We start from the raw sequence: 14623 nt of genomic DNA, 5'->3' as shown, positions 1-14623 counted from the left end.
ATCCAGGGCTGGTTATCACATCTGGACCAAATATAATTAACCTTTTATCACTGGAAGGCCAATAATTATCTGACTGAAATGAACTGTTTTGTGAAAGGGATTATGAGGTCTCTGTTCTCTTGGAGATAATTATAAAATTGTGTAAAACTTAGAACCAATAGGAAAAAATAAAATAAAATCACAAAGTAGAGCAAATGGAGACTTTTACAGGTCTCATGCATCTCTAGTAATCTCACATGCGTCTCCACTAATTTCAGAAGTGATTACAATAATGTGTAAGACTGTGCTCAGATTTGCCAAGATACCAAAATCGGCAATTGATTCCAAAGTCAGAAATTTCAATATGAGCTCAAACATTTTTTATCAAATCCTTCCAAAAACAAATGATCTGGGCTATTTTATGTGCATTCATTTTATAGCTGTATCCTCTTACGGTGTGTCAACATTTGTCTCGTTTGTTTCTATTTATATTTCGCCTAAAGCATTTAAATAGAACCATCTATAAAACAGTAGATTCTTGCATTACACATAACTCAGAAATTAAGTCCCATGTTATGAAAAAACAACAACTGAGCAGTAAAATATTTCTCTGTCATGGTTGGGTTAGGCATTAACACTCCCAGTGAGACATAATTCTGGTTAAACAGAAGAAAAAAAACATTTTCATAGCGGTAAAAAATGTATCACACCGCTTCCATCAAGTGCCTGGAAAGAGTTCATTGGTGTGCTTTACATGGAAAATATAATCTAAATATGGATGCAGCAGTAATAGATTACATTCTTCTATAACACAACATGGTTCTTTTTACAGGAAAAGAGAGAATAAATTATAAAAATAAAAAGGTTTCTCTACCCTCATCCATTCTCTACTGGAGAATTACACCCACCAGTTACACGTCAGTGTCACCTCTGTCACCAGGAAAGCACCAATCACACGGCTACATTTCACACTGAAGCCTTTTTCTGAGAATCTTGACTCTTAATTCCCTTGTATCCATGGTAACCAAGATCAGTGGCCAGCTGAGAATTGCTTTTAAAGGAACTGTCCGGGTTCAAAGCAAGTTAAGCTCAATCAACAGCATTTGTGGCATAATGTTGATTAGCACAAAAATTTATTTCAACTCGTCCCTCCTTTTCTTTAAAAAAATATAAAATCTGAGTTACAGTGAGGCACTTACAATGGAAGTGAATGGTGGCCAATCCATAAACGTTAAAATTGGCTGTGTGAATCTTTGGGTTGAAAGTAAATAGATTCAGTTCATGATTCATATGTTTTCAATTTGATTCAAAAGATTTTTTGCAAATTTAGAATGATTAAATTCGATTCACAATGAAATTCGATTCAATTAACAAATCGATTCTGCATTTTTTTATTTTTTTTACGCATTTATAGAATTATTTTAAACACCCCCTAATTTGTCTTAGCATGGTCTTTTTAGCAAGTCAGTCCACTCAGAGCCATCTTTGGAAGGCTCCCTGGCAGCTATTTTTCTATTTAAACAAGCGGCAAACAAGTGCAGCTTCTATCTACTTGAATGGGAAAAGACCGAAATCTTTAAAACGGTTGGTCAAGATTACGATCAAAAACATATTTTAAATCAGCAGTAAAATCTAACAACACTGGTATCATAAATTGTGCTTCTTTACCTCAGATGACTAAAAAAACGAAATTTCCCCGACTTATATAGCTAACGCGCATGCTCGCTCTCGAGTTGATTGACAGGCGATGACAGTCTCTAAAAGGTGATTGGCTCTTTTACCTGTAAGGCGGGACATCCGTTCTACATCCGTTGACATTCCAATTTCTCCCATTCATTTTAATATAAGTGGCGTGTCTCTGCTAAATAGTCTTTGGCCTTAGGCAAGAAAAAGAAAGACAAAATACTAAAGATAGTTTAGGCTATTGAACCAAAAGCAGCTTGAAAGAAAATACATTAAATACATGTATATGAAGGCTTCTGTGCGTGCAATGTGCCAATAAAATATTTTAGAGCCAATCAAAACTACAAAAGTATTCAATATTTAATTATAAAAGTTCAGTGTTTTTTATTTATTTATTTTAGATTATATTAATTTGCATTACTTTTCCAGGCCTGAAAAACTAAACTAAAAATATTTCCAGATTTCCCATGAGACAATAAAACAATCCAAATATTACAGCATTAAAGTAGCATCATATGACTACATTCAGTGTCCTCAAGGCCTCATATACTGTATAAGTAAGGAAAAGAGAAAAGCAATATCGACTGATGACTTCATCTTAAATGTTCTCTGCATGCCTAGTCCCTAACTAAACAATGATACCATTAAAATTGCACTATTTATCAAATAGAAAATAACGGTTAAGTTTCACCGCAATGACAGCATTTTATTTCAGTAGTGGCCATGCAAAGGCTGCATCCAAACATGTAGGCAGCTGACTTGCTGCATAATCAGTTAATGGCTTAACCAACAGAGTTTTTGAATTAATTGAACTTTCAAAGGGAGCATTTTCCAGTTTTCGTGACAGCCGTACATTGCTTTGTGCGCGTTTCAATCAAGACACGAGCACGAGCTTTCAGTTGCTCATGTGATTGTCAGTGGCCGTCCTGAGGAGAGATCAGACACGAGGTGTTGTTCAAAAGCTGCTCAGAAAAGTTTCAAAATGAGATTTACGGACGGAACTAAGAGCGGGCGTGGTCCCGTGAAGGGCGACAAAGGAGAGCAGCGCGCGTCTGTGAGGGGAGAGTGGCCGAGGCACGCTCGAGAACGATGCCGCATACGTCTCCATTAAATAACACATGTCACAATTTTTTCAAATTGTAATAATAATTTTTCACATTATTAATATGCTGACTATATTGTATATAACTGACACATTGTGATCAGTTGAATGCCACTTTGGTGAATAAAAGTATACACTGGCAGCCAAATGTTTGGAATAAAGTACAGATTTTGCTCTTATGGAAAGAAATTGGTACTTTTATTCACCAAAGTGGCATTCAGCTGATCACAATGTATAGTCAGGACATTAATAACATGAAAAATTACTATTACAATTTGAAAAAAAAAATTCAGAACTTCTTAAACTACTTCAAAGAGTTCTCATCAAAAAATCCTCCACGTGCAGCAATGACAGCTTTGCATTTGCAGATTCTTGGCATTCTAGCTGTCAGTTTGTCCAGATACTCTGGTGACATTTCACTCCACACTTCCTGTAGCACTTGCCATAGATGTGGCTGTCTTGTCAGCACTTCTAATGCACCTTACAGTCTAGCTGATCCCACAAAAGCTCAATGGGGTTAAGATCCATAACACTCTTTTCCAATTATCTGCTGTCCAATGTCTGTGTTTCTTTGCCCACTCTAACCTTTTCTTTTTGTTTTTCTGTTTCAAAAGTGGATTTTTCTTTGCAATTCTTCACATAAGGCCTGCACCCCTGAGTCTTCTCTTTACTGTTGTACATGAAACTGGTGTTGAGTGGGTAGAATTCAATGAAGCTGTCAGCTGAGGACATGTGAGGTGTCTATTTCTCAAACTAGAGACTCTGATGTACTTATCCTCTTGTTTAGTTGTACATCTGGCCTTCCACATCTCTTTCTGTCCTTGTTAGAGCCAGTTGTCCTTTGTCTTTGAAGACTGTAGTGTACACCTTTGTATGAAATCTTCATTTTTTTGGCAGTTTCAAGCATTATATAGCCTTCATTCCTCAAAACAATGATTGACTGATGAGTTTCTAGAGAAAGCTGTTTGTTTTTTTGTTTTTTTTGCAATTTTTGACCAAATATTGACCTTAAGACATGCCAGTCTATTGCATACTGTGGCAACACAAAAACAAACACAAAGACAATGTTAAGCTTCATTTAATAAACCAAATATCTTTCAGCTGTGTTTGATATAATGGCAAGTGATTTTCTAGTAACAAATTAGCAATTTAGCATGATTACTCAAGGATAAGGTGTTGGAGTGATGGCTGCTGGAAATGGGGCCTGTCTAGATTTGATCAAAAATGACTTTTTTCAAATAGTGATGGTGCTGTTTTTTTACATCAGTAATGTCCTGACTATACTTTGTGATCAGTTGAATGCCACTTTGGTGAATTAAAGTACCAATTTCCTTCCGAAACAGCAAAATCTGTACATTATTCCAAACTTTTGGCCACCGGTGTACATGTTTCCATTGATCATTGTATAAATATTGGGTTGGTTGTACTTGCTTGTTTTAACACACAATATGTGTGTTAACATGATTTTAGTGTGATAAAATCGCTTACTAAACCTTTCTGTGTAAAGTTATAGCCAATTTTGCAACTTCATTTTCATGATGATTAAATGTCAACAAACCCTAAACGACTGTAAAAAATGTCGATTTTAAACAAATTTACAGCTCAAATAATACATGAGTTTTAACATAAGAATTAATGTAAGTGCTTTTATAAAATTATAAGTTTCACATTTCTGCCTTTAATATTCCTTTAAGCAAATTAAAAGCAAACCAAGAACAATAAGTACAAGATAAAGTCTATCCCCTTTAGACATAGTAAATATTTTTGTTTATGTATCATTTATTAATTATAACTTTTTCTGCACAAACATAGAACAAGTCGACCGAACAGCAGCAAGACATTCTATAAAACAGAACAACCACCGTGAATGGCATCTCTCATGCACATATGCGTCCTCAACAGTACTCATGTATCCCAAAAAGAAAACAAAATAATAGCATTCTCAGATGAAATCCAGGACAAATGAAAACATCACAAACATTGAACAACAGAACCAAAGTACTTTCACAACTGTTGTTGAGCTCTCCTCTTTAAAATGAAAAAAGCTGAATCAAAATGCTACAGCAAACAGCTGACTTAAAGGGATAGTTTACCCCAAAAATTAAAGTTTTGTAATCATTTACTCACCGTTATGTCATTCCAGACCTTATGACTTTCATCCTTTGGTGGAAAACAAAAGGATAACTCTGCTCTTTTCCATTGTACACAAAATATCTCTTTTATTTGTTCCACAGAAGAAACTCATAACAGTTTGGAACAATATGAGGCTGAGTAAATGATGACAAAACTTTCATTTATAGGTGAACTATACCTTTAAGTGGAACACTGGATAAAATAAACAAAAGAACACCTTGTTTCACCAAAACATTCATTTATAAGGCAGGATTTGTATGTTTCTTTTATTAGAGCTTCAAGTGATTTAAAGGCATAGTTCACCCTAAACATTTAAATTAAAATCATTGCAGAATTAATTTTTTTTGGGTGAAATATTCCTTTGACGACTCAGTGGAACACCACACTTTTGAGGATGTTCCGTGACGTTATTGGCCAACACAAAAATGGCTAATCCACATTTGGCTTTTGAGCGCCAGAGGCACTTGACCACACTTTAGGATATAAGCACAAGGAAAGACGCAATTAAGAGTGGGGTGTGCTACTTAGGGGCAAACATACAGTGGAGGAACTTTGGTTTAAATAAAAAGCTCCATAAAAGCTAAATTAAAGGGGAAGAACATATTCAGGATTCATTTCATTGATATTGTTGTAAATTTGTATCACATTAATTATAAATATCCTTCTTTAAAAATGTTTCTTTCTTTTTTTGTTTTTTGTTTTTTATAAAAAAAATAATAATAAAAAAAAAAATAATAATAAAAATAAGGTTTTAGATTAAAGGCCAAAGTTTGCATACTGTAGTGTAATGAAAGACAAAAACACCATCAAACATAACTCAACTAAAAGTTATGATTTAGAACAAGCTGCCTGAGAATAAATGGAGTGAGGATACCAAAAAACTGGTATTAAAGGGATAGTCACTTAAACTAATTTTCATGTTGTTCCAAACCTGTATGACTTTGTTTCTTCCGTGGAACACAAAAGGAGATGTTAGGTAGACGTTTAGTCTCAGTCACCATTCACTTTCAATGCATTATTTTTCCATACAATGAAAGTAAATGGTGACTGAGGGTGTCATTTTGCCTAATCCTTTTGTGTTTCATGGAAGAAAGAAAGTCAAATGGGTTTGGAACAACATGAGGTAATGGTGACAGAAACATTAAGTGAACTATACCTTTAAGACACCCTCAAGTTTAAAAGTGCACCTTGATTCAACACAACCTTTTGGCAATGGCTGAGATATATACATTCAGAGAGCTATTGTTTTGTGTCTTGTTCTTATGTAGTGTTGGGTTATATTATTTTAAATGGACGACAAATTCACAGAACAGAAATTCAAATCAAGTAAAAGCGTTCGCTCACAGACGAATTCCCCAGTCTAATTGAATTTTCAACTGCATTTAGAGACTCTATATTCGGTTATCTTGTACATTTTGGACTGATTGTCCTTAAAGTTAAACCGGTTTCACCGATAGAACATGTAATCTGTGACATTCTGTGCACTTTTAGCAGCAGTTTGAGAAATGGGACACCGCAAATAAACTAAGTACTCAATGTATATCCTACGATTGAGACAGTATCTGCTCCCACGAGTCTAAAATAGAAATAAAAACAATCTATAAAAAAGATCTATACAACACCCATACAAACATCTATCATAAAGAATACAAAATGTTCTCATACATATTTTAAATACACATAAATCAGAGTTTAATATATTACATATCTTTAAACACACATTTTGTGCGTATAGATTTACACGTCATATATACATATATATATATATATATATATATGTATGTATGTATGTATGTATGTATGTATGTATATTTGTATATATGTAAATGTATGAACAACAGATGAGCATACAAAGAGTCCAGAGTGAAGATATGACATGAAACGCTTCTGTACAGTCTCTATTAAAACGTACAAACATAACAAAAAACTTTACACTACAAAAATAAATAATTTTTTGAAGTGTTTTGTCTTTTTTTCCCCGAGTAAAAATATCTAAACATTCTTTAAACAAGACAAACTTAATTCCGAGTTTATTTTCAAAGAATATATCTTGAATTAAGTTCATATTTCTTACCCCATTGGCAAACTGTTCTTTTCTTGTTTTAAGCATAATTCTAACAACATTCACCTTATTCAGCCCCACCACTTTTCAGCGCCCCTCTCTCCCGAATTTTGTCAACTAACTTCCTGTTTGCATTGAAGCTACTGAGAAGAGTCGATCAAAATGGATTACGTCTGAGAGCACAGAAAGTATATTTCAACAACAGTTGATGGTGTGAGTCTACATCCCCCCTTTACAACGTGAAAATGCTAGTGAGGTGTTTTTTCTGTCACTCTAATGTTCGTTTTTTTTGTCCGACAACCACAGAGGTAAATTGAACCTGGCAGATCACATTCAGACAGCTATGACACACTGAACTTTTTCATGATACAAGTGTTTCATTGTTATTCATGTAATTCTGCTTAATTTTTATGTCTAGTTGACATGAAATTTCAAATAGGACAGTTCGTATTATTTTACATGCAAGTTCATTACATAAACGAAATTACATTTACTTTTTAAAATTAATTTGTTATCCCACATTTTTAAGAGGCTTAAATGTGATTACAATAGTTGTAAACGCAATATAAAATTAAATGTACACACACCAATTCTTCTAGGTGCACCTGGACACAGTTTTTTCTTGGTTGTTGGCAGATAGGATGTTCCAAACTTCTTGGAGAATTCGCCACAGTTCTTCTATCTATTTAGGCTGTCTCAAATGCTTCTGTCTCTATATGTATTCTCAGACAGACACAATGTTCAGTGTTGGGGGGGGGGGGGGCATGACATCTGTTGCAGGGCTCCCTGTTCTTCTATTCTAATCTTTTATATTTGCAAATGTAATGTTTTGGAGTCTAACATTTATATTTCCTACTGACACTCTTAAGCTGAAGATATAACCATCTTAAGACAAATGCTTTTGTGAAACATCTTATGTGCCTAAGATTTTTGCACAGTACTGTATGTGTGTGTATGTGTGTGTGTGTGTGTGTGTGTGTATACAGTTGCACACCTTCCCCTTTCGGGTTTAACACTCAAAAAATCTGCTGATCTGGGGCCGGTTGCACCAGCTATACGTACGTTACAACTTAGCCTAGTTGTGGCGTAAATGGGCACTAAGTCACAATTTACGCACTCCTAAATATTTGAGCGTTGCACCATTAAATTTAGGTAGGATGTAACCCTAAGTATAAACTAAATATTTATGGAAGCCTCCGACCAGGAGTAACGGATGGAATAAAGAAGCAGACTCATTTAATGACAATGAGCTCATGTTTTGCGTGATAGTCTTCAATCCTTTCGACATATATGATGATGTTGGCATTTACACTCGTTTAAATTTACAAGAGAGAAAAAAAACGTACTTTTAGACAGCTCTTCAGCATGAAACCGATCTAATGGTGCCCTATTCAGAATGCGTGTCAAGTTTCAACATAAACGAAATATATAAGATATTCAAATGAATAAATGTCTATTTTTCCAGCCTGTTGTATTAGTATTTATTTATAACCCCATATTTATTTTAGATACAGTTACTATTTATTGTCATTTACACAGGGCAAATATACTATTTATCAATGTAGCTACTTTTATTATGTATTGTATTTTAATGGGGATTTAATTTATTACAGCTGACGGTTACGGGTTACAAGGTTTGAACATCAACCGTAATGAGATAAAACTGAAATGCATGGCTTTTTAATACTTCTGTGTACAAATTTGAAGGCTGCTTATTGGATCAATACATGTAAACGTCATATTATGCGACTACACATGACTTTACGGAGAGCTTACGACCAACTAATTAAGTCTTGCCTTAAGAACAGGTGGTGAAACCAAATTAAGCACTGACTTAGTTACAAACTAACTAGTAGTTACTAAGCCCTTAGTGTGATCTTTACGTCCTAACTTACGTGAGAACTTAAGCACAGCTGGTGCAACCCTACCCTTAACTATAACGCGATGAGTGAATGACATGAGAAGATGGTCAGAGGTGTCGTACAGAGATATTTTTAAAGACTAATGTTGTCTCTTGGAGTTTCGTGAGCACAGAGGCGCATCAGTACGTCCACAGAGTGAAGGTAGGATCTTTATTTATGAATGAAATAGGTCTACTCTTGTTTTAAAATCTCCCGCTCTGCTTCCAGTTGTTATGACTTCCCCTGAACACTTTAAAATACTCATGATGGCTTTTGACAACTCTATAACCTGTAAATCCACTTCGATAGGTAATTACACATTGACATCAACACCACAGAAATCTATACAGAATACGCTAGACCGGAAGATCAAAGACAAAATTCTTAAGATGGCTGCACGCTAGATTCTCTGCCGCATAAGGTGAATACAGTGAGGTTTAAACAATTTGCAAATGGGGTATGAAAAATGAACTTAATTCAAAATATATTTCTGAAAACAAGTCTTATTATACCATTGATAATGTTTACATGTTTTTACTGGAAAACAAGACAAAATACAGATAAAAAATGAAAAGAAAATATTTTTGCAATGCATCCACAAGGGGGCACTACCTCTCTCTCACTTCTCAGCTGTGTTCAGTCGTTTGGACTTGATGAAGGCCATTCCGTGTGTCCGCATGTGTGTGTTTAAGGCTCCCTCCGTTTCAAAAGTTTTAGAACATACTTTACATTGTGTATCCGGGATACTGTCGTTAGCCTCAGGGTTTGGAGTGTTCTCTTGCTGCCCATTGTGACGCCCGAGTCCTTGCGGCTCCTTCAACTTGTGAACAATGAACAGGTGTCGGGCGAGAGAGTGATGCGAGGTGTAGCACAGGCCACACTCACGGCATTGGTAAGACGAGACGTCAGTCTTGTGCTGTGGAATGTGTTCATGAAATCGCACAATGTCCTCGGTGGTAAAGCTGCACATTGCGCATTTGTGTGTCTTGAAAACATTAATCTTGAGCTTTTTTAGAGGCTGTGAAGAAGAGCTCTTGGGCTGCTGAACGGGAGATTCACCCTTTCCGTCCTCCTTCACTTCATCTTCTCCCACAGCATCCTCATCGTCAGAGTGGAGCTTGCGTTTAGGACTGGGTACCTGAGAGAGAAACACAATGCTTCTTCAAAACATCTCTTAACCTATAATATTTATGGAAAATTATCTAGCATACTACATTTAACCATTTTGCAGACACTATCTAAAGCAAGTTACAGTGCCTTCAAAGTATATATTTTATCAGTACATGCGTTTCCTGGGAATCAAACCCATGCCATTGCTGTTTCTAGCAACATGCTCAACCACTTGAGCTACAGGAACTCCACTTACTAACAAATCAGTGTCAGAAATTAATTTTACAATTAAGGAGCAATATTTGCCATCTTAATTTCTGACCCTGTAACAAACACTCTTAATGTTCTATAATGATCTACATTAAAAAGCAAGATCACATCATGGTTTAAATCAACAGCATTTATATACATATACTTTAATCACTATATATTAACACTAAACAGGATTTACTGAAAACCTCAGACACGGTAATTCTCATGAAATAAGACCACCTTCACAAGTTCGCATAACATTATTCAATTAGGGTTTTAAGTAGGCCATGTTCTTGGATCAACAACCTTTGTTGTTGCTGGAAATCATCCATCTATGGCCCTTGCAACAGTATTGAACAATACTGATTAGAAGTTGACCAATAGTGGATTTTGCCGATCACGATAACTAAAGGGGCGGACACACTAGGCTTTGAAAATGCTACATTTTTTCAGACAACACAATGGACCAGGTTATGATGTCACACGGGAGGGCTTCTGGTATTATTAAATAAAAATTTTCCAAATAAAAAAATTATATCTTATTCAAAATGTTATAAAATACCATCTACTCACTTTCCTGCAACAATAAAAACACACAGCTTTGAAATACAGTTTAGTTTACATACACTTAGGTTTAAGTCATTAAAAAAAAATGTTTTAACCACTCCACATTTAATATTAGCAAGCTATAGTTTAGGCAAGTTGTTTAGGACATCTACTTTGTGCATGACATGAGTCATTTTTCCAACAATTGTTTACAGACAGATTGTTTCACTTTTAATTGACTATATCACAATTCCAGTTGGTCAGAAATTTATATACACTAAGTTAACTGTGCCTTTAAGCAGCTTGAAAAATTCCAGAAAATGATTTCAAGCCTTTAGACAATCAGCCAATTAGCTTCTGATATTAGGTGTACTGAATTGGAGGTGTACCTGTGGACGTATTTTAAGGCCTACCTTCAAACTCAGTGCTTCTTTGCTTGACATCATGTGAAAATCAAAAGAAATCAGCCAAGACTTCAGAAAAAAATTGTGGACTTCCACAAGTCTGGTTCATCCTTAGGAGCAATTTCCAAATGCCTGAAGGTACCACGTTCATGTGTACAAACAATAATATGCAAGTATAAACACCATGGGACCACGCGGGCATCATACCGCTTAGGAAGGAGATGCATTCTGTCTCCTAGAGATAAACGTAGTTTGGTGTAAAAAGTGCAAATCAATCACAGAACAACAGCAAAGGACCTTATGAAGATGCTAGAGGAAACAGGTAGACAAGTATCTATATCCACAGTAAAACGAGTCCTATATCGTCACAACCTGAAAGGCTACTCAGCAAGGAAGAAGCCAATGCTCCAAAACCGCCATAAAAAAGCCAGACTACAGTTTGCAAGTGCACATAGGGAAACAATTTTTCGTTTGGCCATAAATGACCATCGTTATGTTTGGAAGAAAAAGGGTGAGGCTTGCAAGCTGAAGAACACCATCCCAACTGTGAAGCATGGGGGTGGCAGCATCATGTTATGGCCGTGCTTTGCTGCAGGAGGGACTACTGCACTTCACAAAATAGATGGCATCATGAGGAAGGAAAATTATGTGGATATATTGAAGCAACATCTCAAGACATCAGCCAGGAAGTTAAAGCTCAGTCGCATATGGGTCTTCCAAATGGACAATAACCCCAAGCATACCTCCAAAGTTGTGGCTTAAGGACAACAAATTCAAGGTAATGGAGTGGCCATCACAAAGCCCTGACCTCAATCCGATTTGTGGGCAGAACTGAAAAAGCGTGTGCGAGCAAGGAGGCCTACAAACCTGACTCAGTTACACCAGTTCTGTCTGGAGGAATGGGCCAAAATTCCAGCAACTTATTGTGAGAAGTTTGTGGAAGGCAACCCAAAATATTTGACCCAAGTTAAACAATTTAAAGGCAATGCTTTCAAATACTAAAAAAGTGTATGTAAACTTCTGACCCACTGGGAATGTGATGAAAGAAACAAAAGCTGAACTAAATAATTATCTCTACTATTATTCTGACATTACACATTCTTAAAATAAAGTAGTTAGGGCTGACCCCTAATAGTCGACCAAACATTGGTCCATGAGAAGAGTCTTGGTCAACCAAGTTTTGATTGGTCAGTTGGTTGCAGAAAAAAAAAACTCCACAAGAAAACCGACGAACACCAGTATTACCGCTGGTTGGATGCTAGGTGGTACTATGGGTAATTTTTGTTAAGCAGGGTTAGGGTTAAGCCTACACAATAAAGCAATTTGTATTTATTTTAACTAAAAATTCAAATGAACTGGAAAACAATTAAGTGCATTTAAAACGTGTGTTGTTCAACTTTTTGAAAGATGGCTTTACAACAGTTGTGAAGGGCAACATCTCTTTGAAAACTGACCTACATCTGTGCATTCTCTGCCGGTCGGGTATTTCGTTGTCTGGGAATAAATTTGTTTTGTTCCCTCCTTCACTATATACAGTTGTACTCAAAAGTTTGCATACCCTTGGAGAATTGGTAATATATGTACCATTTTTAAAGAAAATATGAGTGAGCAGGCAAAACACATTTCTTTTATTTCTTATGGGATTCATATTCAACTGTAGGTTATAACAGAATGGCACAATCATAAAACAAAACATGGCAACAAAGAAAGAAATAAAATGACCCGTTCAAAAGTCTGCATACCCTTAGTTCTTAATACTGTATATTGCCCCCTTTAGCATCAATGACAGTGTGTAGTCTTTTGTAATAGTTGTCTATGAGGCCCCAAATTCTTGCAGGTGGTATAGCTGCCCATTTGTCTTGGCAAAATGCCTCCAGGTCATGCAAAGTCTTTTGTCATCTTGCATGAACCGCACGTTTGAGATCTCCCCAGAGAGGCTTGATGATATTAAGGTCAGGAGACTGTGATGGCCACTCCAGAACCTTCACCTTTTTCTGCTGTAACCACTGGAGGGTCAACTTGGCCTTGTGCTTAGGGTCATTGTCGTGCTGGAAAGTCCAAGAGCGTCCCATGCGCAGCTTTCGTGCAGAAGAATGCAAATTGTCTGCCAGTATTTTCTGATAACATGCTGCATTCATCTTGCCATCAATTTTCACAAGATTACCCATGCCTTTGGAGCTCACACACCCCCAAAACATCAGTGAGCCACCACCATGCTTCACAGTGGGGATGGTATTCTTTTCACTATAGGCCTTGTAGACCCCTCTCCAAACATAGCGCTTATGGTTGTGACCATAAAGCTCTATTTTGGTCTCGTCACTCCAGATTACAGTGTGCCAGAAGCTGTGAGGCGTGTCAAGGTGTTGTCGGGCATATTGTAACCGGGCTTTTTTGTGGCATTGGCGCAGTAAAGGCTTCTTTCTGGCAACTCGACCATGCAGCTCATTTTTGTTCAAGTATCGTCGTATTGTGCTCCTTGAAACAACCACACCGTCTTTTTCCAGAGCAGCCTGTATTTCTCCTGAGGTTACCTGTGGGTTTTTCTTTGTATCCCGAACAATTCTTCTGGCAGTTGTGGCTGAAATCTTTCTTGGTTTACCTGACCTTGGCTTGGTGTCAAGAGATCCCCTAATTTTCCACTTTTTAATAAGTGATTGAACAGTACTGACTGGCATTTTCAAGGCTTTGGATATCTTTTTATATCCTTTTCCATCTTTATAAATTTCCATTACCTTGTTACGCAGGTCTTTTGACAGTTCTTTTCTGCTCCCCATGGCTCAGTATCTAGCCTGCTCAATGCATCCACGTGAGAGCTAACAAACTCATTAACTATTTATACACAGACACTAATTGCAATTTAAAACACCACAGGTGTGGGAAATTAACCTTTAATTGCCATTTAAACCTGTGTGTGTCACCTTGTGTGTCTGTAACAAGACCAAACATTCAAGGGTATGTAAACTACTGATCAGGGCCATTTGGGTGTTTTCTGTTATCATTATGATTTAAAAAGGAGCCAAACAACTATGTGATAATAAATGGCTTCATATGATCACTTTTTTTGCATGATCAGTCATATTTTCAAAATCAATGCCAAAATTTCACAATTTCTGCCAGGGTATGCAAACTTTTGAGCACAACTGTATAATTACAGTATCTATATATATATATATATATATATATATATAGATAGATAGATAGATAGATAGATATAGGTATATCTCAATATCCAATTACAATGGCAACACCCGGGCTGAGGGATCGTGAATATTCTTGATTTAGTGATTTTGATTTGAAAATCAAATTCATTTATGTAAAAAATGAAAAACTTAAATCAAATACATTTCTAAATTCAAATTGCACTCCTAACGAAACAAAAAAGCAATTAAAATAATAAAGTGATTGAACAAATAATATATACATATAAGTAACCACCTTTCCATTTACCGTC

The 14623-nt window shown here is 36.2% G+C and overlaps 1 protein-coding gene across 4 annotated transcripts in view; it reads right to left on the bottom strand.

Annotated features, from left to right (window-relative positions):
- Nucleotides 1-4419: 4419 nt before the first annotated feature.
- Nucleotides 4420-14623, bottom strand: part of znf532 (zinc finger protein 532) — a 30154-nt gene continuing 19950 nt past the window's right edge. For all 4 annotated transcript variants that reach the window (XM_051676815.1, XM_051676816.1, XM_051676817.1 and 1 more), the window contains one exon: nucleotides 4420-9998. In XM_051676815.1, coding sequence (XP_051532775.1) covers nucleotides 9480-9998 — 519 coding nt within the window. In that variant the 3' untranslated portion in view covers nucleotides 4420-9479. The remainder of the gene's footprint in view (nucleotides 9999-14623) is intronic.

This window comes from Myxocyprinus asiaticus, chromosome 38, assembly GCF_019703515.2.
Source record: "Myxocyprinus asiaticus isolate MX2 ecotype Aquarium Trade chromosome 38, UBuf_Myxa_2, whole genome shotgun sequence".
Taxonomy (NCBI): domain Eukaryota; kingdom Metazoa; phylum Chordata; class Actinopteri; order Cypriniformes; family Catostomidae; genus Myxocyprinus; species Myxocyprinus asiaticus.
Note: the sequence above shows the minus strand (reverse complement) of the source record. Positions and strands in the feature narration are given on the sequence as shown.